The sequence below is a fragment of the Trichosurus vulpecula genome, chromosome 3 (genome assembly GCF_011100635.1).
Source record: "Trichosurus vulpecula isolate mTriVul1 chromosome 3, mTriVul1.pri, whole genome shotgun sequence".
NCBI lineage: Eukaryota > Metazoa > Chordata > Mammalia > Diprotodontia > Phalangeridae > Trichosurus > Trichosurus vulpecula.
This window is the reverse complement of record NC_050575.1, coordinates 383,766,190-383,788,727: the sequence shown is the minus strand read 5'-3', so window position 1 is coordinate 383,788,727 and position 22,538 is coordinate 383,766,190. Positions and strand designations below refer to the sequence as shown.

The 22,538-nt window shown below is 45.2% G+C and overlaps 1 protein-coding gene across 4 annotated transcripts in view; it reads right to left on the bottom strand.

Annotated features, from left to right (window-relative positions):
• The window catches only part of GSE1 (Gse1 coiled-coil protein), a 717,997-nt gene that overhangs the window by 399,625 nt on the left and 295,834 nt on the right, over positions 1-22,538 (bottom strand). For all 4 annotated transcript variants that reach the window (XM_036750482.1, XM_036750483.1, XM_036750485.1 and 1 more), the window contains exon 2: positions 14,660-14,843. In XM_036750482.1, coding sequence (XP_036606377.1) covers positions 14,660-14,843 — 184 coding nt within the window. The remainder of the gene's footprint in view (positions 1-14,659; positions 14,844-22,538) is intronic.

Here is a 22,538-nt window from a genome sequence, read left to right as displayed (position 1 = left end):
ACTGCTGCTGCTACTACTACCACCACCACCACCACCACCACCACCCAGGTCTCCCTGACTCCAGGTCCTGCTCTATCCAATATGCTTCCCAAGGTGACTTCATTAGATGGTCTTTCAGATACTTTCTTGCTCTAACACAGTCTAGGAAACTACCCAAGGGGTGATTTGGGTTCCTATTGTGTCCCTGGGGAAAGAGCCAACTTCTTAGCCCTGACCATCCGATCTCAGGATGTTAAAACCTGGCCTGTGCATGTGTGTCCCACAATCCATCCCAGATATCCACTTCCATAAGGTGAACAACCTAGCGGGATTCAGCAATCTTTCCTCAGACTTATCATAGGCCAAGCCCTCTTTTTCTCAGGTCCAATCATCCTGGAACTGACACAAATCATTTGCACCATCTGAGGAATCTCCCAGCCACATTCTATTAAATTGTAATTCAAGGATAAGGGACTTGCCAGCAAGGTATGGCCCACTGATCTCTGCCTTTGGGTTTTCTGGGGGGCAAGGGGGTGTCGGGGGATGGGTGGCCTAATCTATCTTGCTGATTGCAGGCACTTCTAGCAAGGGTCATCAACTTGGTGGTGTCACCTCATTTTCCCAATGCCAGCCTTCTGAATTTTCCTAGCTTGGGTATGTCTGCCTTCTTTGGTTGGAGACCAAACCCCCTCCATGGGGCTGAGAGCCATCATTCCACAGAAGGGTGAGCCTTGGTTGGGTGACTTAGGTAAAGCCTACTCACTGGGCTGCCCCCATCACACAGAATCACAGAACTGAGGATTGGGAAGGACCTCGGCAGCCATCCAGTCCATCTCATACACACAGTAACACACCCACCAAATGGCCACCCTGCTTAGTCTCCTTCCTCCTTTCTCAGCTTTGAACATTCCACAATGGGGTGACACAAGCTGGCTGGCTGTTCCTCCATCTCCCATCACCATAGTACTGTTAGTTTCCCCTACTTGGAATGCCCTCCCTCTTCACCTCCATCTCTTAATTTTTCTGGGCTGCCTTCAAGAGACTCAGATCAAATCCTACCTCCGGCACGGGGTCCTTCCTGGTCGCCCAGCTGCTAGTGCCTGCCCTCTGACATCACTCATCATCCACCCTCCTTGAGGGCAGGGACAGTTTTTGCCTTTCTTTGTATCCCCAGTGCTTAGCATGGTGCAATGCCTGATGATAGTAAATATTTACAACTTGCTTGTTGTTAAACTATCCTCTGCTTGAGGAACTCCAATGACAGGGAACCCACCATCTCCCCAGGTAACCTAGTCCATTTAGGACAGCTCTAATTGTCAGAAAGTTTGTTTCCTGACATTAAGCCTCAGTTTACCTCTTTGTAACTTTACTCTTTACTCCTGGTTATGCCTTCTATGGACCAAGAGAATGAATCCCTTTTCTATATAACAGATCTTCTAAGACTCCAACATGGCTATCATGTTGCCTTCTGAGATATCTCTTCTTCAAGGCTAAACATGCTCAGTTCCTTTCATCGGTTCTCATAATGCATGCACTTGAGACCCTTCCCCATCCTGACTGCACTCCTCTGGATGCTTTCTAGCTTATCAAAATCCCTCCTAGAATGTGGTACCCAGAGCTGAAGACAAGAGTCCAAATACAGTTGTACAGGGGGACAATCACCTCCTTATTCCTCAAAGAGAGAGGCAGTGTGTTGTAGTGGATGGGGATGGTTCAAATCCTAGCTCACACACATACCTGATGGGCCACCCTAAGCAAGTCATTGAACTCCTCAATGCCCTAGGCAGCACTCTCTTCTTTAAAGAAGGTGCTGACCTGCATTGGAGAAGGAGTTTCCTCACCTGTCTGAGCTGTTCATGACTCAAGCGTTCCAAAGGAAGATTCATTTTATCTATAGTCAAGCATTACACTTCCCTAGGGTACCAAATATTATTTTTAGTCATCTTCTTCTTCTTCTTCTTCTTCTTCTTCTTCTTCTTCTTCTTCTTCTTCTTCTTCTTCTTCTTCTTCTTCTTCTTCTTCTTCTTCTCCTTCTTCTTCTTCTTCTTCTTCATCATCATCATCATCATCATCATCATCATCATCATCATTGTCATCACCATCATCTTCTTCTTCCTCTTCCTTTCTCCTCTTCTTTTTCTCCTCCATCATCATCATCATCATAATCATCATCATAATTTTCTTCTTCTTCTTCCTTGGCCTCTGCCTTTTTGGATCTCAGGCACTTGGCCATCCTAAGGCCTATTTGCTTCATATGCCCCTTTCTTTTCTATTGATAAATTCTGTTGAAAAGGGGTCTTTTTTGGTTGGGGGAAATAAGTACTGGGAAAGATAAGTAGTAGTTCACATATCTATAACCCTTTAAGGACTATAAATAACATTCCCCACAGCATGAAAGAGCAGAGAATGCAAGGAACACTATCTCCATTCTACAGATGAAGAAACTGAGGCTTAAAAAGGGGGGTGTTACTTTCCCAAAGTCACACAGATATTAAGGGTCAGAGCCACGATTCAAACCCAGGTCTCTCACCTCCAGCCAGCACTCTTTACAAGACTCAGAACCTCCTCCCCCAAAAAGGCTCCTCCCAACAAGTCACCAGGTATAAAGGTCTATCTTTATCTTTTGTGCCATTATGAAACTACTTGGAGTTGAAGCCTGATTGATTTGTGTATTTTTATTAAATATCCATGTAAATGTCATTTGTCCCTTACTAAATCAGCCACAAAATCAACACAGTACCTAAAAAATCTTTCCTGGCGGAACATCTGAACATTTCTTCTAGCTTGTGCATAAAAGAAAACCAGCCACGGGAAAGGGAGCTTCATAATCAGAGCAGAGAAAAAAGTGGGCCCCCGCATCACCAACCACTTGTGTGATAAGAGGACTCATTCTGTGATGTGCCATTGGGCTCAGCCCATAGCCCTGCACTCACTATCTGGGTGACCTTGGGTGAGTAACTTCCCTTCTTTGATACTCAATTTCTTTTTCAGTAAAAAAGCCAGTTTTGGGGGAGGGGGGATGGGAGGTTAGCTAGATGACCTCTATTATGCCTTTCTATCTTATAATCAACTGATATGAACAAAAGAGCTATTATAGGTCCCAAGGGCTCTGATGAGCCCTCTGATGAAGGGCTGAAAACTTTTGTTGGCTTCCAGATAGGTTGAAGCCCATCTGAAGACACCTCCCTACACACACAGACTTCTGGACTTATAGCTCCTCCAACCCGGCCACCTTGCACAAATTATTCTCCCCGATGCTGTTTAAGAGTTCCAGGGAGATTGACACTATCAATGCGTTCAATATCAATGCTTGAGGCCTCCCAAGTCCTAATTCAGCCTGAAAGCCCACAACGAAAGTGGCTGGGGAGGTGGGGAGAGGATAATGACAGTAAATGTGTTTGTGTACGCCATTTTGTTTTGCAGATCATTTCAAGGAAGGAGAGGAAAAGGGCCAAAGCTGAACCCAATGCCATCTCCTTCCCCACCCCTCCTACCCCTTCCCCAACCCACCCCCACCAAGCTCTCACAGAACTGTTTGGCAATGGGAACTAGGAGCTCCTCCATTGGCCAACACTGAACACTTTGTGGCAGTGTCTGGTCTGAGCAAATCTTAGGAGAGCCTTCATGATGTCTAGAGTTAGGCTGTCCCAACTAAGAGCCCCCCATCTTACAGCCCAGAAAATAATAGCTAGAATTTACATAAATATAAATATACAACACACTCCACATATTTTAACTCATTGGCTCCTCACAACTTTGTGCCATGGGTGCTATTTTTATCCCTGGTTTACAAATGAGGATGCTGAGGCTGAGAGAGGTGGCACAGCTTCTGGGGACTCCCATCAGGGCCCTTTGGATTTGAAGCAGCCTGGTAAGATGTCAAGACAGGCAACGTGATGGAATGGAAAGTCTTAGGCCTGGAGTGATGAGTCAGAGTTTGGGTCTTGACGTCTACGAACTGTGAGATCTGGGAAAGTCTGCACCACTTACCTTCCAGGGTTGTAGGGGGAAAAGTGGGGGGTTTGCAAATCTTAAAACTGATATAAATGAGGGCAATGGAGCCAATATCTGCTTCTACTTCCCCATTCTGCCAAAGGCACATTCTGGTAAATAATCGGTCTTGACTTCTCAGCTAGATTTAGGGTCCCTTGGAGGCGGGGACCTCTTGCTGATCTCTACAATATCTCCCATAGTAGGCACTCAGAAAACACTGGTCTAGATAAAAGAGCTGGAAGGACTGTAAAGCAGGGGTTCTTAACCTGGGGTCTGTGGAATTGAAAAAAAATTTTTTTTTGATAATTGCTTTTCAATGTAATTGGTTTCCTTTGTAAGCTATGTTTTTATTTTCTGTATTTAAACACATGATCCTGAGGAGAGGTCCAGAAGTTTCCCTACACTGCTGCCCAAGGGATCTGAGGTATAAAAACCTTAAACCAGCTCAGTCTCTTCATTTTACAGATGAGGAAACAGAGGCCCAGAGAAATGAAGTGACCTGCCTGAAGTCACACAAATGATAAGGGGAGTAGCCAGAATTTAAACTGAGATCCTCTGACTACTTTGAGCAGCCAAGTGGCGCAGTGGATAGAGCATGGGGGCCTGGAGTCAGGAAGACTCGAAGTTCAAATCCAGTCTCAGACACTTATTAGCTGTGTGACCTTGGGCAAGTCACTTCACCCAGTTTGCCTCAGTTTCCTCATTTGTAAAATGAGCTTGAGAAGGAAATAGCAAACCACTCCAGGATCTCTGCCAAGAAAACCCCAAATGGGGTCAAGAAGAGTCCAACACAATCAAAAATGACTGAATAACAACCTTCTGACTCCCGATTCAATGCTCTCACCACTGTATTATGTTGCTTTTGTGTGAGAGAATGCTTCATTGGAAAACAGAAAGAAAGGGGGAAAAAAGATCAGACCGATGACTCTAGAGGTAACCGTGGAAATGTGTCTGCTTGAAAATGAGCCTGACCAGGGACCACAGAACCTACGATGATATGCAAATTACATGCAAACCATATTCAAATCACCTGGGCCCACGCTTGGAGGCGGCTCAAGGGCCGGCCTTCCCGGTGCCCCTGAAGGGGGCCTGGACAGGACACTGAGGGACTGAGGTGCCAAGGGCCACACTTGGAAAAAAACTTGCCCTTCATCTATTTTCATTTCCTGATGGGAAAGAGTCTCCTGCCAAGTGCTCCCTTGGCTCCTACTCAGTTCTATAAACTGGGTCATTTTACTACCCACAGGGAGGGCAAGAGGAGCAAAAGGAGTGAGCCTCAATTTCTCCATTTAAGCATTCCATTCAACATCCACCTCGACAATGTGATAGCTTCCTAACAGGTCTGATCCACCTTCACCCAAATGTCAGAGGACTCTTTCTCATGTATAGATATATAATCATGTCACTCCTCTGCTCAAAAATATTCAATGCCTCCCCACTGCCTACTAAATAAAGGCCAAATTCTTTTGTCTAGCATTCAAGGCTCTCCACAATCTGACCCCACCCTACCTTTTTGGTCTCATTTCAAATATTTCCCTCTATGTTTCAGCCAAATTTGGATTTGAACTCATGTCTCCTGGTTGCCAATTCCAGGGCTCTCTCTGCTAAACCATCTACATCGTGTTATTTTTTTTCTTCCTTCTCTCGTCCCAATAGACTTGCTCTTTCTGTCTCTCTATCCCTCCTCTTGAAATCCTCTCACAGCCTAGTCAAAAATATAGTAGCTTGACAGGTTCCTTCCCCCCATCCCGCTACCCCCCAAAGAGATGTAGCTGAAATACATAACACCATCTCAACAGGAAAATTCATTCTGCAGCATGTGGTAAGAAGGGAACATGGTGGCTCCGTGGACTTAACGCCTGTCCCCATGCCCCCTGCTGAAACTGTTAACACAGACTGATTTTCTGCAGGCACAATGAGAGGAAAGCAATATCTTAGGGGAAATTTAGGATCATGAGCTGGAAGGAACTTGAGAGAACATAAAACGCAACTGTGCACCCCCACCACTCCATACTGCCATTTTGTAGATGAAAAAACTGATATCCATAAAGGGGAACTGACTTTGCTAAAGTCTACTGCAAGTAGCACAGGTGGGATTCAAATTCAGGTCCTTGGACCCAAATGCAGGGTTTCCCTCTGTCCTGTGCCTTTCTATTCTATAGAACAGGAGAGTCAGACCCTCGCCAACTCTATCCCAGGCTGGTCATTCCCAGGTGCAGGACAGGAGAGGAGATATTCAAAGGAAAGGTAGTGCCTGTATTTAGATGGGTGTGTTTTGGTAAGGGATAAAAATATCTTATCCCCAGCATCTCCTGGGTTGAATCTCCCTCAGTGCCTGCAGCCACTCTGTCTCTGACTGTACTGCATGCATGATGAATGAGTAAAGGGTGAAACACCATCCTCAAGTATGAAATTGAAGGGGCAGGGATCATGGTGAGTGAATGAGAAATGCTCTTCTCCTTCTCTTACTCATCCTCATAGCCCCCGTGAGCAGTCATTCAAGCTAAAGATCACACAGTCTGTGCTTGGGTAAGAGAGGGAGAGGGAAGGAAGAGAGAGAGGGAGGGAGAGAGAGAGAGAGGAAAGAGGGGGGGAAGAGGGAGAGAGAGAGGAGAGAGGGAGGGAGAGAGAAAGGAAGAAGAGGGGGAGAGAGAGTGAAGGGGGGGAGAAAGAGAGAAAGAAAGAGAAAGAGGAAAAGGGGGAGAGAGAGTGAAGGGAGGGAGGAGGAAAGAGGAGGGAGGTAGGGAGAGAGAGGAAAGAGGGAGAGAGAGGAAAGAGGGAGGGGGGAAGAGGGACAGAGAGAGGAGAGAGGGAGGGAGAGAGAAAGGAGGAAGAGGGGGAGAGAGAGTGAAGGGAGAGAGGAAGAGAGAGAGAAAGAGAGAGAAGGAGGAAAAGGGGGAGAGAGAGTAAAGAGAGAAAGAAAGAGAAAGAGGAAAAGGGGGAGAGAGAGTAAAAGGAGGGAGGAGGAAAGGAGAGAGAGAGAGAGAGAGAGAGAGAGAGAGAGAGAGAGAGAGAGAGAGAGAGAGAGAGAGAGAGAAACTGCACGCACAGAGGCAGCAAGCAGCCCGGCTGGGAACAGGAAGGCTGTGTTCAGGCGCCAATGAGATGTGGCAGGTGTGTAATGAACCATTAGTCAATGTCACGTTTCCTGAGCAGCAGACGGCAACCTGGGGGCTCTGGCCTAACCGTGGGGACGGCTCTCCTGGCACGTCCCTGGCTCCAGCTCTGCCATCATGCCGCGGCTCCCAACAGCTTGAAGGGGGAGCAGCTGGCGGATGGGAGGCTCGTGCCCCGCAGCTGCCCCCGCCCTTAGCACACCCCTGCATGCATTTTCACTGTGGGGGGTGACCCCTGTCATGTCTGCCCTAGCTCCAGGAGGATTCTCCAGGGCTCTCAGCCATTCACAGCCTGTTCTTGGTGATGTGGGAGGGTGAGAATAACGGGAAATTGTGTGCATGTGTGTGCCCGCCCTTGTGGTAGAGGTGGGGGTGGAGGTGTGACTGACTGCACAAGGTCTTCATCTCATCCTATCCAGAGGGCTGGGGATGGGAGTGGATGCCTCCTAGGAGGACCCCGGGGAGCTCTGAGGTCATGGAGGGAATCGCTTCATTAAGTTCTCACTACAACACTGGCAGGGTCTCCTGCTGGACTCCCAGGTCAAAGCTGTTTTGCCTGGCACCCACTGTGTGAAAACCCAGAATAAAAAACATCACCCTATAACCTCATAAATCCTTTCTATGCCTCTGTCACTTTCCATCTCTCCTTTCTCTCTCTTTCAATCTCCTTTTCTCTTCTCCCTCCCCCCTTCGTCCTCTCTCAACCTCTCCTCTCTTGTTTTCCTCTCTCTCTCTCTGTCTCTGTCTCTCTTTCTCTGTCTCTCTGTCTCTCTCTGTTTCTCTCTCTCTGTCTGTCTCTCTGTCTATGTCTGTCTGTCTGTCTCTCTCTCTCTCTCCTATCCCCATTGACTTTTCCAGGGACTAAGCTCTTTAATGCCACTGAACTTGGCTTTTGGCTAACCTTGACCTTACTGCTTGCAGAAAGAGCTGCCTTTCTCCCAGTGCCTTAGACTGGCGCTTTGTGGGGTGTGAGGACAGAAGAGGAGGTAGGAAGGTGGGACTCCTAGGGGTTTATATGCTTTTTGACCCACCTTCTCTGCTGCCAGTGACTGCTTTTAGATCTGGGTTGTAGCACAACAGCCTAAAGTGTTCGGGGCACGGGAGCCCCTCCTACAAGGGTGTTGACTACATAGCCCACTGCTTACAGGATGTACCAAGGGATTATATCAGACAATGTTAGACTTGGAGGGAACCCAAGAGGGCTAGTCCAGCCTCCCACTCTATAGTCTTTGAGTGGCATCATGATGTTGCAAGAGTAGCAATGGACTAGAAAAACTGGGTTTAATCCAAGCTCTGACATTGACTGGTTGTATGACCTGGGCAAGTCAACCTCTCCGAGTTTAGTGACTTCACAGGGTTGCTATGAGGAATGAGTTTTTTTAAACCTTAAAGTACCATGCAATTGCAAGTCATTTTTCATTTGAGAGTCCGGAGAGCTGAATTCCATTTCAGACTTTATCCCTAACTCTATGACTCTTAGGCAAGTTCCCTTCTTTGGGTATTAGATTCTTTACCTGTAAGATGACTGAGTAGAACCAGATGATCAAAAAGATACCTTGCTGTGCTAACATTCAGTGATCCAGTGAAGAATTCCCCCATCTACCATCCTTGACAGATGGGATAACTGCTAGAATACCTCTAGGGACAGGGAACTCACTATCTTCTCAGACAGCCTATCCTTCCATTGAACAGTGGAACCACGGATGCCATGGTGGCATGGTAGGGCTGGTGGATATCAACCCCTGGGCCCTAGACTTCCCTTTAGCTCCCCTCCCCCCAGCCTACTCCATAGCCCAAAAAGTCACAGTCTAATCCCTTGAATTAGAATGGAAAGTACTTGAGGGAAGAGACTTTCACTTTTATTTTGGTATTTCCATTGCTTAGCATGGTACCTAGCATGTTATAGGTGCTTAATAAATGCTTGTCTATTGGTTGATTGGCAGACCCTCTTGACCTGTCTTCCTACTGCTAGTCTTTCAGCAATGCAATCCATCTTCACCAATGCCTCTTGGAATTCCCATTTTCCTTCAAGATTCAGTTCAGGAACCCACCCCCTCAAAGAGACCTTCCCCCATTTCCCATTGTTAGTACTCTCTCCTTCCTCAATTTTCCTGCCATTTTGATACTTGAATAGACCTATCATTTCATTGATGTTCCTCTCCCTTCCGCCTCCCCCCACCCCTCATTCCTTCCAGGAAGGCAGATCACAGCTCATCCATGCCTACCTCGCCTTTGGTACTTGACCATATACTCCCAAGAAGTCTTCCACTGGGGGTCTATCCAATGTATCAAGAGTCTAACTTTATACCTCTCAATGTATTATGGATTCTATTGGATTACACAGCCTTCAACTGGTTATCTCCTTGATGGCAAGGACTATTTCTTTCTTGTATTTGTATCCCCAGTGCCTAGCACAGTGCTTGGCATATCGTATGCTTTATCAATGCTCGTTGTCTGATTAATCTTTCCTCGATCTCACTAAGGTCCTCTATTTCTCTGATGACATCATTGGCCTCCTCCCTCCCCTCCTTGAGTGATATAGCTTCTTGTGTTTTGGCCTGTTCAGTCTACCACATGGACAAAGGGCTCTCCATCACCCTCGGGGTGACCCAGGACACAAGAAATCTTTCTCAGTGAGGCTCATAATCACTCAAAAGTGTTTGTCCCAACTCTCCATACAGGAAAACCAAGCAAATGAAGAATGCCTTGTGTCAAGATTGCGATGTATAGTTGGACTGATAACCTATAGAGCTTGTCTATGGGCATACATTCCTCAGGAAGACACTTTGAATGGACAATGAGCTAAGACCAGAGTTGGGCAGGGGAACAATAGTGGGCAGCATTGCCTTTGGAAAATTATGCCATGCTTTTTCTGACCCTTAGCTTCTGACTATGACAAAGGCCTATCTTTTTAACAGCCATATTTTCCCAGTGATGCTGCATGACAGGCAGTTATGGAATACCACCATTTCTGAAGAATATAATTTTTCAGGGCACTAGACTTATTGTTGCATAGGTTGTATCTTCTCAGTAGAATGTGAGCTTCTTGAGGGTGGCAGGCACTGTTTTGGTGGTGCCCTTCATCCCCAGCATCTAAGGTGGTGCCTGGCATATGGAAGTAAGTTTTGTTATTTCAATCAGGTCTGACTCTTCATGACCCCATTTGGGGTTTTCTTTGCAAAGATAGTGGAGTGGTTTGCCATTTCCTTCTCTAGCTCATTTTACAGATGAGGAAACTGAGGCAAACAGGGTTAAGTGACTTGCCCAGGGTCACAGAGTTAGTAAGTGCCTGAGGCCAGATTTGAATTCAGGAAGAGGAGTCTTCCTGACTCCAGGACCAGCACTCCATCCACTGAGCCACCTAGATGCCCATATTGAAGTAAGCACTCAATAACTATTGTTCAAATTCAGCTTTACTCATAACTATGACCAATTCACCACAATTAGGGCAGGACCAGCATCTCTTACAACCCTGCCCAAGGGCAGCAGCTAGGAGGACAGACCTGAAATTGTATGAGATGAAGAGAAGCAGCAGCTTTTACCAGACTCCATCTCTTCCCTGCCATCCCCCCCACCCCACCCCCCACCACAACGAGCCCCATTGTCTAAGGTCCTTTACTAATCTATGGGGAGGATGTTCCAGGCAGGGATCACTACCAAGAGCTCAGAGGTATCTTCCTCTAGTTCTTCGTATAAGAGCTATGGAAAGCCTGACCTTTGGCCTTTTTGATGGGCTGACCCTAGTGCACCCCCCACCTTGGGGAGGATAGATGACAGGGTAGAGAGATTCCATCTCCAAACTTCACTCTCCACCTTCCCTAGGAATGCAGTCCTTTAAGGGTGACTAGGAGCCAGATCCAAATGATCTGGGGTTAGGTTTCAGCTTTCGTACTAGGTGGTGTGGGGGCTTTCCTTTAAGATAAGCAGACTGTGAAGATCCAAGGGGAGTGGGGGGGAGAGAGAGAGAGAGAGAGAGAGAGAGAGAGAGAGAGAGAGAGAGAGAGACACACAGAGAGAGAAACTGGTCTCGAGGGAATGGACAGGAAGTGGTCAAGTGATGAGCAATGAACCGAAGCAGAACAGAGACTCAAGTTGTTTAGAAGGCAGATAACTGTGGCCTTTGTCATAGAATAGGCTTTCTTAACCCAGGGTTCATGGACAGATTTCAGGGGGTCTGTGAATCTGAATGGGGAAAAATACATACCTTTATTTTTACTAGCCTCTCACTGAAATTTTGAATTTCCTTCAATCACTTAAAAACATGATTCTGAGAAAGGGTCCACAGGCTTCACTCAACTGCCAAGGGGTCCAAGACTCAAAAAAGGCAAAGAACTCCTGCCATAGATAAAGTCCCTCATGGGGCTGTGGAGTTACCAGATTAAGCAGGAGATTAGGCAGTGGGAAGATAAGTTTGGGTAAACAGACTCAAGAACATCAAAGTACAACTTTATGGAATATTCTCAGAAGCTAGGACAAGAAGCTGGCGTAAGGACCTTGGATGGGTCGGTTGGCCCGTTATGGCAGTAGCTAACATTGATATAGAATTTTTAAGGTGTCTAAAATATTTCATGTGTCCTATCTTTTTGGATCTTTATAACAATCCTATGAGGTACAGGTACTACAGACTCTAATGTAATTTTATAGAGGAGGACAAGGAAGTTCAGAGAAATTAATCACCTGCCCATGCCCACCCAGCCAGGTCTCTACTGATTCCAGGACCAATGCCCTTTCTACACTATCACTTGCCTCTCATTGGCCACCAGAGGATCTTGGGAAAGTTGCATGTAAGAAGTTAGCCATTAAAGAATTCAATTCAACAAGCATTTATTAAGCACCTATTGAGTACAAGGTACTATACTAGAACCTGGGAGGACAAAGAACTCTAAAAATGAAACTGTTTTTGCCTTCAAAGGGCTTACATTTGGAGGAATACAACACGCAGACAGAAAAATAAATACAAGATAAGGGAGGTGGGAGAAAATACTAACAATGTGGGGGGAGAGGCAGGGAGGTACAGGAATCAGGAAACAGCTGAGGAGAGAGCACATTCCAGTCAGAAAGACAGACCATGTGAGAGCAAGGAGATGGGAAATGGAATGCTGAGTTTAAGGGACAACCAGGATACCATTTTGGCTGGAAGGGAGAATGATTAGAGTAGTCTGAAATCAGAATGGAAAGTTGGGACCATATGTGGCTTAATGCCTGGCTGGGGAGTTTGTATTTTAACCTAGAAGCAAGATTTTTTGAGCAGGAAAGTAACACGGTGAAGTCAGATTTTAGGAATATTAATTTGATAGCTGTACAGGGGATGGATTGCAGAGGGGAGACACTGGAAGTAAGAACTTCAATTAGGGGGCTGCTGTAAAAGGTCAGGAAAGAGGTGAAAAGAATCTGACCCCATGAATGGAAAGAAGGGTCCAGATGGGAGATTTCGTGGGAATAGAATGAACAAGACTTGGAAAATGATTGGATATGAGGGATGAGGAAGAGGAAAGAATCAACACTGCTTGTGAGGATGTGAATCCGCAAAGATGGCAATGTCTTTAACCACAGTAACAATGCTAATAACTAGCTTAAGGTTTGCCAAGCATTTTCATATCACTTGATCATCACACCAACATTGGGAGTTGGGCACTATTATTATCCTCCTCTTACAGATGAAGAAACCGGGTCAGGCAGAGGTTAAATGACTTTCCCAAGGTCACATAACTCACACAAGGAAGGCGCTCATATGGAGGTCAGGAGAAGCAATACAAGGACTCTCACGGTCTCTCTGAAGGACTGTGGGTTGATTGCATAACATGGGAGATGCTGGCAAAGGACTGAACAGCATGGCATGCCCACATCAAAGAAGGCGCTGTGCTCCAAGAGCAAAGCAGAATTGCATAGCTCAAAAGAAACATGAGATGCACACTTTTAGAGACATCTCCACTCCAAATGGACTGTTTGTGCCTGACCCGTGGTAGAGCCTTCCAAGCTCATATTGGTTTTATCGGCCACAGATGAACACACTGTGTGTTGACTCCAACGTAGTGATATCATTCTGGATCTCTTTGAGAAAGAAGGACAATAACCACAAACCAAGTATCCCGAGGCTAAAACTGAACTCAGGTCTTCCTGATGCCAGAGCAGCATCCCATCCACATGACCTCCCTGCCTCTAAAGCATTTTAGAGAAAGAGCAGGCATAGAAGACGAGTTGTGTTTTGGACATGTTGCGTTTAAGATGTCTTTGGGACATCCAGGTGGAGATAGAGAAGACCTTACTGTATGACCAAGTTCACACCCCCATTCTATTATTTACTCTCTGTGTGACTGTAGGAAAGTCTCGGGCTCTTGAGGCCTCAGTTTCCTTGTCTGCAGTTTCACGTACAATTACCTCTTTTATTGTACTATGTTATGGAAATGCTTGTTTTATTCCATAAATTAAAATAAAATTTAAAAAAACCAAGAAAGACAAGAGGGCAGAACTAGCTCACCCCTAAAATCCTTGCAGGATCTAATGTTATAATTCTATGACACCAGCCAACTGCTTTCATTAGGATGCAGGCTAATGGTCACTGTTACCTACTCTGTTGCTTTGCCAATTGGACCTGATACTGGCGCAAACCCTCAGCCGGTACACATAAGCCCCTTCAGTCAGTGGCTGGCAAAGAGCCAATAGTAAATTTCATTTTCTCTCCATCATCCTCCCATTCTCATATGAGAGCTGGTGGTTGGCACAGTCATCCCTGCATCTACAAATCCCCTGTTCCATCCCCAATTCTGTTTCCCACCCAGTGGTTAGCACTCTCCCTCTATATATAAGAAAGGTCAGAATTTTGGCATGCCACTTTCAAAGACTTCCAAACTCTGTCATATATCACAGCTTCCACCCTAGCAACGGCCTTAAGGCTTAGTGGGCCCTCAAAACTGGCCCTTCCAGAGGTGCTTTGAGCGGCAGGATATGGTCCATCACCTCCTTGGTGTTCTGTACGCCTCCCAGACCACCCTCAAGCCCTCCTCCTGGTCCCCTTCTGCTCACTGGCACCAGCTCTTGTTGCTAAACAAACACCACTTGGTGGAGGGAATCCAGAACAGCAAAGGCAGGGATTTTTAACTCCAATCCACTGGCCAGGAAGGAGACATAAGACTCCACCTCCAGCTGCCTTCTCCAAAGCCCTTACTGATGGAGACTCATTTTATGACCTCAATAGCTACTCTGGGATTTTCCCAAGGAAATTGGAAAGGGGAGGGGTTGCGATTAGGTTACCCTCATACTGTAGTGGAAACACTGAAATATAAATCAAATTAAATGCTTTTGATCCTGGTGGGGGGGAAGGGGCACACTGGGTTCTCTCAGAGTGAGGTTCCCCTTTGGCCTTGTAATAAACAGTCTAAGACCTCTGAGTCTAGGGAGGTACGATCAGCTTCCAGTCGCTGCTCCTTCCCTGTAGAACCAGAGATGGTCTGGTCCACCTGTGTGGTCAGAGTAGTCTCTTGTTATAGACTTCTGGGAGCTCTGTGCAAAGTCCTCTATCACCACAGTACTGTCCTAATCTCTACTCAAGACACATATGACAAGACACCTACTTATGGCTCCAAGGTCGGCACTCTCTGGATCCAGTCCACTCAGCTGGCATTGGTCAGAGCTAGAGACGGCCTCCTGCACTGTCCGGTTGCCTCTGTCCAGGTTGTCCGGCACCCCTGGACGTACTTCTACATCCTTGAAAGGGGGCCTTGTAGCAATCGATGCCTCAAGGGAAGAGGAAGAAGCCTGTAAGAAAAGGAGATGATCAGATGTAATAAACCACTGAGGGATTCCTCTTTACACCCAAGACTCTCTCTTTCCATCTAGCACCAGGTACCACCATCATCCTCAGCCCCATGGTGGCTTCAATCCCATTTCAAGACTCTCAACTGTTTGCCCTCAAGCCCTAATTTACTTTGCCAAGGAAGACTCATTAGACGTAAGAACAGAGGGCAGCCAAGGGCACATGTTGGAGCGAAAAGCAAGCTGGGTTTGAAACCAAATGCCCTGGGTTTGAATCTTGGCTCTGCTTAGATATTAGTTCTATGACTGGGTGAAAACAATTTTCTTTCTTTGGAAAGACATTTCTTTCTCAGTTTTCTCGTCTATAAAAGGCAGGGTGCGGGTTAGCGGTTAGGATCATATACTAAGAGCTGGCAGGGTCCTTCGAGGTCCTGCAGTATAATCCCCTTGTTTTACAGAAGGGAGCTTAAGTGACCTGATCAAGGTCATTCAGATAGTATCAGAGGCAAGATCTGAACCCAAGTCCTCAACTCCAGAACGAGCGCTCTTTCAATTATAAGCCCCCACTCCAATTTTTTATGTACTATGTGCTATGAGCTTCACAAACATCATCTCATCTGATTCTCACAATAGCCCTACTATTATCCCCATTTTACAGCTGAGGAAATCGAGGTAAACCATGGTTTAGTGACTTGCCAAGGGTGATATAATAAATGTCTGAGGCTGGATTTGAATTCAGGTCATCCTGAGCCCTGCCTTCTATCGACTGTACCACCTAGGTACCATTTTGGAAATGTAAAGAAGAGTATAGAATAAGGGTAGAGAGGTAGATTTTAAGCAGAGGGTGAAAGTGTCTCACTGCAGGCAATGGGGGCAGCTAGGTGGCACAATGGTTAGTGATGGGCCTGGGGTCAGGAAGACCTGAGTTCAAATCTGGCCTCAGATACTTCCTAGCTGTGTGACCCTGGTCAAGTCATTTCACCTTGTTTGCCTTGGTTCCACATCTGTAAATTGAGCTGGAGAAGTAAAAGGCAAGCCACTCCAGTATCCAAGAAAACCCCAAATGGAGTCATGAAGAGTCAGACACAACTGAAAAGACACAACAACAATGGGGAGCCCTATGAAAAGAAGATTATAGTATCGGGGGGTATCCAATTAAGAGCAGGGGTGAAGAAATAAAGTCTTCAGTTATCTTTGTATCTCCCCCAGTACCCAACACAGCTTTGCATGCAGTAGGCACTTAATATGTGGTTGTAGAATAAATAAATCAATCAGCGGATGACGGCGGAGCCAAACAGATTACCTGAACGACTCTCGAAGTCACAAGGCTCTAAATCTTGCCTAAGATGATTAGTAAGATGAAGGACTAGAAATTTGTCATCATTTTCCCTGTTAGTTTAATTTCTTGGACTCCATCGGTGGAAACTGGCACAGTTACCAGGTCAGTTCCATTTTCCATTTATTGCTGAGACAGATTTAGTGGAAACAAAGTTATATTTGGAGCCAGTAGACATGAGTTTGAATCCCAGCTCTGTTACATACCATATAATGAACATTACTCAATCTCCCTTTGACAACTGAGGATCCTGTGTGAGCTTGGGCAAGCTGCTTAATCTCTCTAAGCCTCAGTTTCCTCATCTGTAAAGATGTCCTCTAAGGTTCCTTCTAGTTCAAGATTGATTATCCTTTTATTACATGATTTCCTGGAGATACCACTGGATTTCCACTTTGGAGCTTCCAGCCCTGTTACTTTCAGACTTGGTCACCTGACTTGCTTTCACTGGCAAGCTGAGCTATACAAGGAGGTTCTCCTCCAAATATGGGGAAATCCAACACAGCCAAACAACAATATGCAAGGATGAGCTTGGAAGTCAGCGCCAGTTAAGTTTTCTGGTGAATTGAGTTACTCAGAACACCCTCTTGTTTCATACATACCCTTGCTGTTACAAAAACTTTCTAAATTGTCTTGGTAAGTCCAGTGTAAGAATGAATGAATGAGAAGTTACTAGGTTACTAGGTTACCACTCTTGGTAAGTCCAGTTTATTAATGAGTGACTGAATGAATGAATGAGAAAGTATCTCCTAAATTACTAGATTAATTTACTAGGTCTTGGTAAGTCTAATGGAGGAATGAATGATTGAGTGAATGAATGAGAAAGCACCTACCTAAGTTACTAGGTTACTACTCTTGGATGAATGAGAAAGCATCTATTAAGTTACTAGGTTACTATGTCTCGGGAAGTCCAGTGTATGAATGAATGATTGTATGAATGAATGAATGAATGAATGAGTGAGAAAGCATTTACTAAGTTAGTAGGTTACTATGTCTTGACAAGTCCAGTATATGAATGAATGAACGAGAAAGTATCTACTAAGTTAGTAGGTTACTATGTCTTCGTAAGTCCAGGATACGAATGAATGAATGAATGAGTGAGTGAGAAAGCATCTTCTAAGTTACTAGGTTACTATGTCTTGGAAAGTCCAGGATATGAGTGAATGATTGTATGAATGGATGAGTGAGAAAGTATCTACTAAGTTAGTAGGTTACTATGTCTTGGAAAGTCCAGTGTATGAATGAATGAGAAAGTATCTACTAAGTTGGTAGGTTACTATGTTTTGGAAAGTCCAGTGTGTGAATGAATGAGAAAGTATCTACTAAGTTACTAGGTTACTATGTCTTGGTAAATCCAGTATATGAATGAATGAGTGAGAAAGTATCTACTAAGTTACTAGGTTACTATGTCTTGGTAAGTTCAGTATATGAATGAATGAATGAATGAATGAACTGAATGAGAAAGTATCTACTAAGTTACTAGGTTACTATGTCTTGGTAAATCCAGTATATGAATGAATGAGTGAGAAAGTATCTACTAAGTTACTAGGTTACTATGTCTTGGTAAGCCCAGGATATGACTGAATGATTGAATGAGAAAACATCCATTAAGTTACCAGGTTATTATGTACCAAGCACTATGATAAGCTCTGAGGATACAAATAGAAAGAGTGAGAGTACCTGCTCTCAAGGAGCTTATGTTCTAATTGGAAGAGACAACATATCCTTCAAGCTCAGCTGTGGGGCAGTGCTAAGGGTGAAGTAGAGGCGGGGCTGGCCAGGCCCGGGGTCCTTAGGCCACCTCAGATAGGTCAGATAACAGTGCCGGTGGTCTGCAGGCGTGAGGGCCAGGGAAGGTGGTAAGACTCAGAGGACCTTAAGAGACAGTGGTGAGGCAAGCGTAAGGTGTTGGGGGCCTCCATCTCACCTGATGAAGTGGAGTTGGTAACTTATGCCTCATCTGAGCTGCATGAGCAGTCCAACAGCCCAGACAGCTTCCAGGCATTTGGAGTCAGGGGGAAGAGGGGCAAGGGAAGGTAAGGGAGGAAGGGAGCCCCAGTGGAAATGGACCTTTCTTTCTTCCTTTGATGATTGAGGATCTTGTAGTGACTCCAGTTCATCAAAGAATCGTAGACTCTCAGAATAGGAAATATCCGTAGAGACCTCAGCCCAACTCCATTTGACAGTGAAGTTAAATGAATCTTTCAGATTCACACAAGGATATCTGGCAGACCTGAGACTCTTTCCTCATCACTGCATGACCTCTGGACATCAATATATACAGTACTGGACATCAATTATACAGTACTGCAGATATACGTGGCACAAGATATTGGGCCGGAAGAATTGACAGATATTGACTGGGCACCAACTGGGCGCTGGGGATCAGAATCACAGAATCTCCTTGTTAGAAGGGAGCTTGAAGGTCAAAGTAGTATGATCCACAGCCATCTTGACAATGTCCTCTTCTGGCTTCTGCTCGTGGACCACCTCCAGACCCACAGCAACTTTGAAAACAACTCAAATTGTTGGGAAATCTTCCCCTGGATTGAGCTTAAATCTGCTTCCCTGAAAGTTCCTCCTGTCATTGAAGTTTTGCCTTTTAATGCCACGAAGACAAGAAAAATCTAATCCCTCCTCACTATGTCACCCCCTTCAAGAAGCCCTCCATAATTCCTTCCAGTTGTTAGCACCCTCATATCACTTCATAATTATTTTGTTCATATCCTGTATTTATGTTTGAACGTGTCCAATCCTCCCTCCTCAGAGAGGATGCCTTGAGGGTAGGAGCTTGCTTACTTTTACATTTATATACCCAGTGCTTGGCACCTTTCCATAAAAATGAAGGATGAACAAGAACAGTTCTAGTACCTTCCCTGCAATGATTATCTCCAATTTACCTTGTGTATACAGGTCACTTGCATGTTGCCTCCCCCCACCCCAGACTGGGAGATCCTTGGGAGAAGGAATTATCTTTTGCCTTTATAGCCTTAGCACTCAGAACAGGGCCTGGAACACAGTAGACCTTTAATAAATGTTTATTGACCAACTAGAACTTTTTTTGCTTATTTAGTCATTTCCAATTGTGTCTGACTCTTTGTTACCCCTTTTGGGATTTTCTTGGCAAAGGTACTGGGGTAGTTTGCCATTTCCTTCTCCAGCTCATTCTACAGATGAGGAAACTGAGGCAAAAAAGTTAAGTGACTTGTACAGGGTCACATAGCTAGTAAGTGTCCGAGACCAGATTTGAACTCAGGAAGATGAGTCTTCCTAACTCCAAGCCCAGTTCTTTCCACTATGTCAACTAGCTACCCCAGACTAGAAGAGAGTAGGCACTTATTAAATGCTTGTTGGTTGATTGACTGGTTGTCTCTGATCTCAAGGAGCTTGCAACCTCATTGAATGAACAGAACTGATACCTACTTGCTAAGCAACATGGTGTAGTATAGACTACTGCCCTTGGAATCAAGAAGAGCCAGGTTCACATCTTACCTGAGATCCCAACCAGCTGGAGGGACCCTGGACAGATTGCTCATTGTCTCTCTGCCTCAGTTTCCTTCTCTTTAATGTGAGGGGGTGGGCCTCAGTGACGGAGAGCTGGGATTTTCATCCCAGCCTTGCCATTCACTTGCTGTGTGACCTTAGGCAGCTAGTCTGATTTCTCTGAGCTTCAGTTTCATTTACTCTAAGCTGGGATGATAACAGTTGCCCAGTGAACCTCACATTGTTGTGGGAGTCACACCAGATAACATCTGAAGAGTTCTTATTTATTCCTCTGAGTGTCCAGAACTCAGAGATGAGAAAGCGCCAGAAAAGCAGAATGAAGAGCTTTCCTTTGCGTTAGAATTATTCCTGTGCTCAGAGATCAGAGCCCTAGAGCTAGAAGGAGACTTGGAGGCCATTCTAGTGAAATCCCTCTCCGTTCAGAGCTAAGGAAGTTTTGGCCCAGGGAAGTAAGGGACTTTCTCAAAGCTCTACTGCTAGGAAAATATCAGGGATGGATTTGAATTCACCTAGGTCCTTGGACTCCTGAGCTAAGGCTTTTTTCATCTGTACTAAATTGCTTTGCACTAGTCTTACAATCAATCAATCAATTTGCTGTTGGTCAGTCTTTCAGTCATGTCCAACCCTTCATGGATGATACTGTCCATGGAGCTTTCTTTGCAAAGATACTGGAGTGGCCAGGTATTTCCTTCTCCAGTAGATTAAGGTAAACAGAGGTTAAGTGACTTGTCCAGGATCACATGGCTAGTAAGCATCTGAGGCTGGCTTTAACTCAGGTCTTCCTGACTCCAGGCCCCCCACTCCATCCACTGAGCCATTCAGCTGCCCAAATAATCAATAAACAAATATTATTGCGTATTTACAATGTACCAGACACTGACTTTCCACCACTCCTTTCATTCAATTTTAAGCACCTTGAAAACAAGGTTTACATGGTATCTCTTTTTGTATCTCTAAAACCCAGAAAAAGGGCTCTGCATGTGGTAGGCAGCTGATAAGTATTTGTTCAGCTGAATCCAATGGATCCAAGATTTCGACGTATGTAAGGTGCTTGGCAAACCTTAAAGTGCTAATAGCTTAATTGCTAGATATAAATGACTGTAATTAACATTACTGCTAATGAAGAGTAATATCCTGAAAAGACCACTGGATTTGGAAGCAGACTTAAGTCTGAGTGGGGCTACTTATGACCTGTGGAACCTCAGGAAGCAACCAGGCAGGTCACTCTGCTCTGTGTTTCAGTTTACTCATCTCTGAAATAAGAGAGATTGGGCTACATGAGCTCCAAGGTCACTTCTAGCCTTACAGCCTATGATTCTATGAAGCTGCCACCAAAGGAGAGAGCAACTTCTCCACACTGTGGTAGAAAGTCTTCATTAGTGGCTGTGACCCCTAAGGGATAATTCACTGGGAGGTGGGTGAGTCACTCTAAACTCAGCTAGATTGGCTCTCAGACAACAGAGGCAGTTGATGGTGTTCAGTCATGTTCACCCTTCGTGACCCCATTTGGGGTTTTCTTGGTAAATATACTAGAGTGGTTTGCCATTTCCTTCTCCAGTTCATTTGACAGATAAGGAAACTGAGGCAAACAGGGTTAAGTGACCACTTGCCAGGGTCACACAGCTAGTAAGTGTCTGAGGCCAGATTTGAACTCAGGAAGATGAGTTTTCCTGACTCCAGGCCCAGCACTGTAAGCTCCCCTCAGCAGCCCCATAGGTAGTTGATGTGCCTACATTCAAAGCCTTCCCCTCTTGTTAGGATGCTGATACTTCACTGAGGATGACACTGACATTACTTGCTTACCCAATGACGCCATATTGATATCTCTGTTCCTCGATGGACCAGAGATTCCTTGAGCACACTCCACTCCTCAGTGAGTCTTAGTGAATGGGGCATAATAAAAAAGATCTTGGGATTTTAAGATAATAGAATTTAGAGCTGGAAGGCATCTAACAGAGATGCCAACCACCTCCTCTGCCACAGGAGGAAAACAGGAAGTGACTCATCCAGGGTCATACAGATAGTCAGTAACAGTGCTGGGATGTGAACCTAGGTTCTTTGAATTGGAATCTACCACTTTTTCTCACTAAACTACAATATCTCAGCCGTCATGAGATCAATTGTCAAGAGATCCATGTGCTTATTGGCAAGGTGAATTCGAAGTGGGGAAGGGTAAGACAGGAAGGAAGTAAGGGATACAAATTAGGAAGCCATTCACCACAGGACTTACTTAGAGAGGAGGGCCCTTAGTAACCATCTGCTCTAGGGTTTCTTCACTGTTTTTGTGTTATCGCCCCACCTTGGTGGGCTGGGGAAGCCTAGAGACCCCTTTTCAGAATTAGGTTCTTAAATGCATAAAATAAAATACACAAAATTGGACTCAAACCCAGGTCTTTTGACTTTGAATCCAATATTATTCAATACCATGCCTATAATCGTATCATGGCTGCCTCTTTCTTATAATCGTGTAGATGCCAGATAAGAGCCTAGAACGGGGCGGTAGCCCTGGGAATAGAAAGAAAAGGTCTTTTGCTGGAGATATTTCAAAGGAATAATTGGCACCAAGAATCAATATAATATAGGAGACTGTGAGGGGAGTGTTGCTGGAGCCTGGAGGTGGCTGACTGCTAGGCTCTGGGCAGGGTTTCTGGGAGTGGACCAATTGGAATTGCTCAGGGAAGTAGGGTCAGAGGATTGAGGACTCCCTCCTTCCTGATTTATGAGTTCCAGGGCTAGGATGCCTGTATAAAAAGAAACTTCATGTTGAGCCAATTTTTTTAGGGATTAGCCCTATAAAACCCGAGCGCCTAAGTGAGATGGATGGGACGTGAATTCTGCTGGAAAGCTCTTAAGAGTCAATG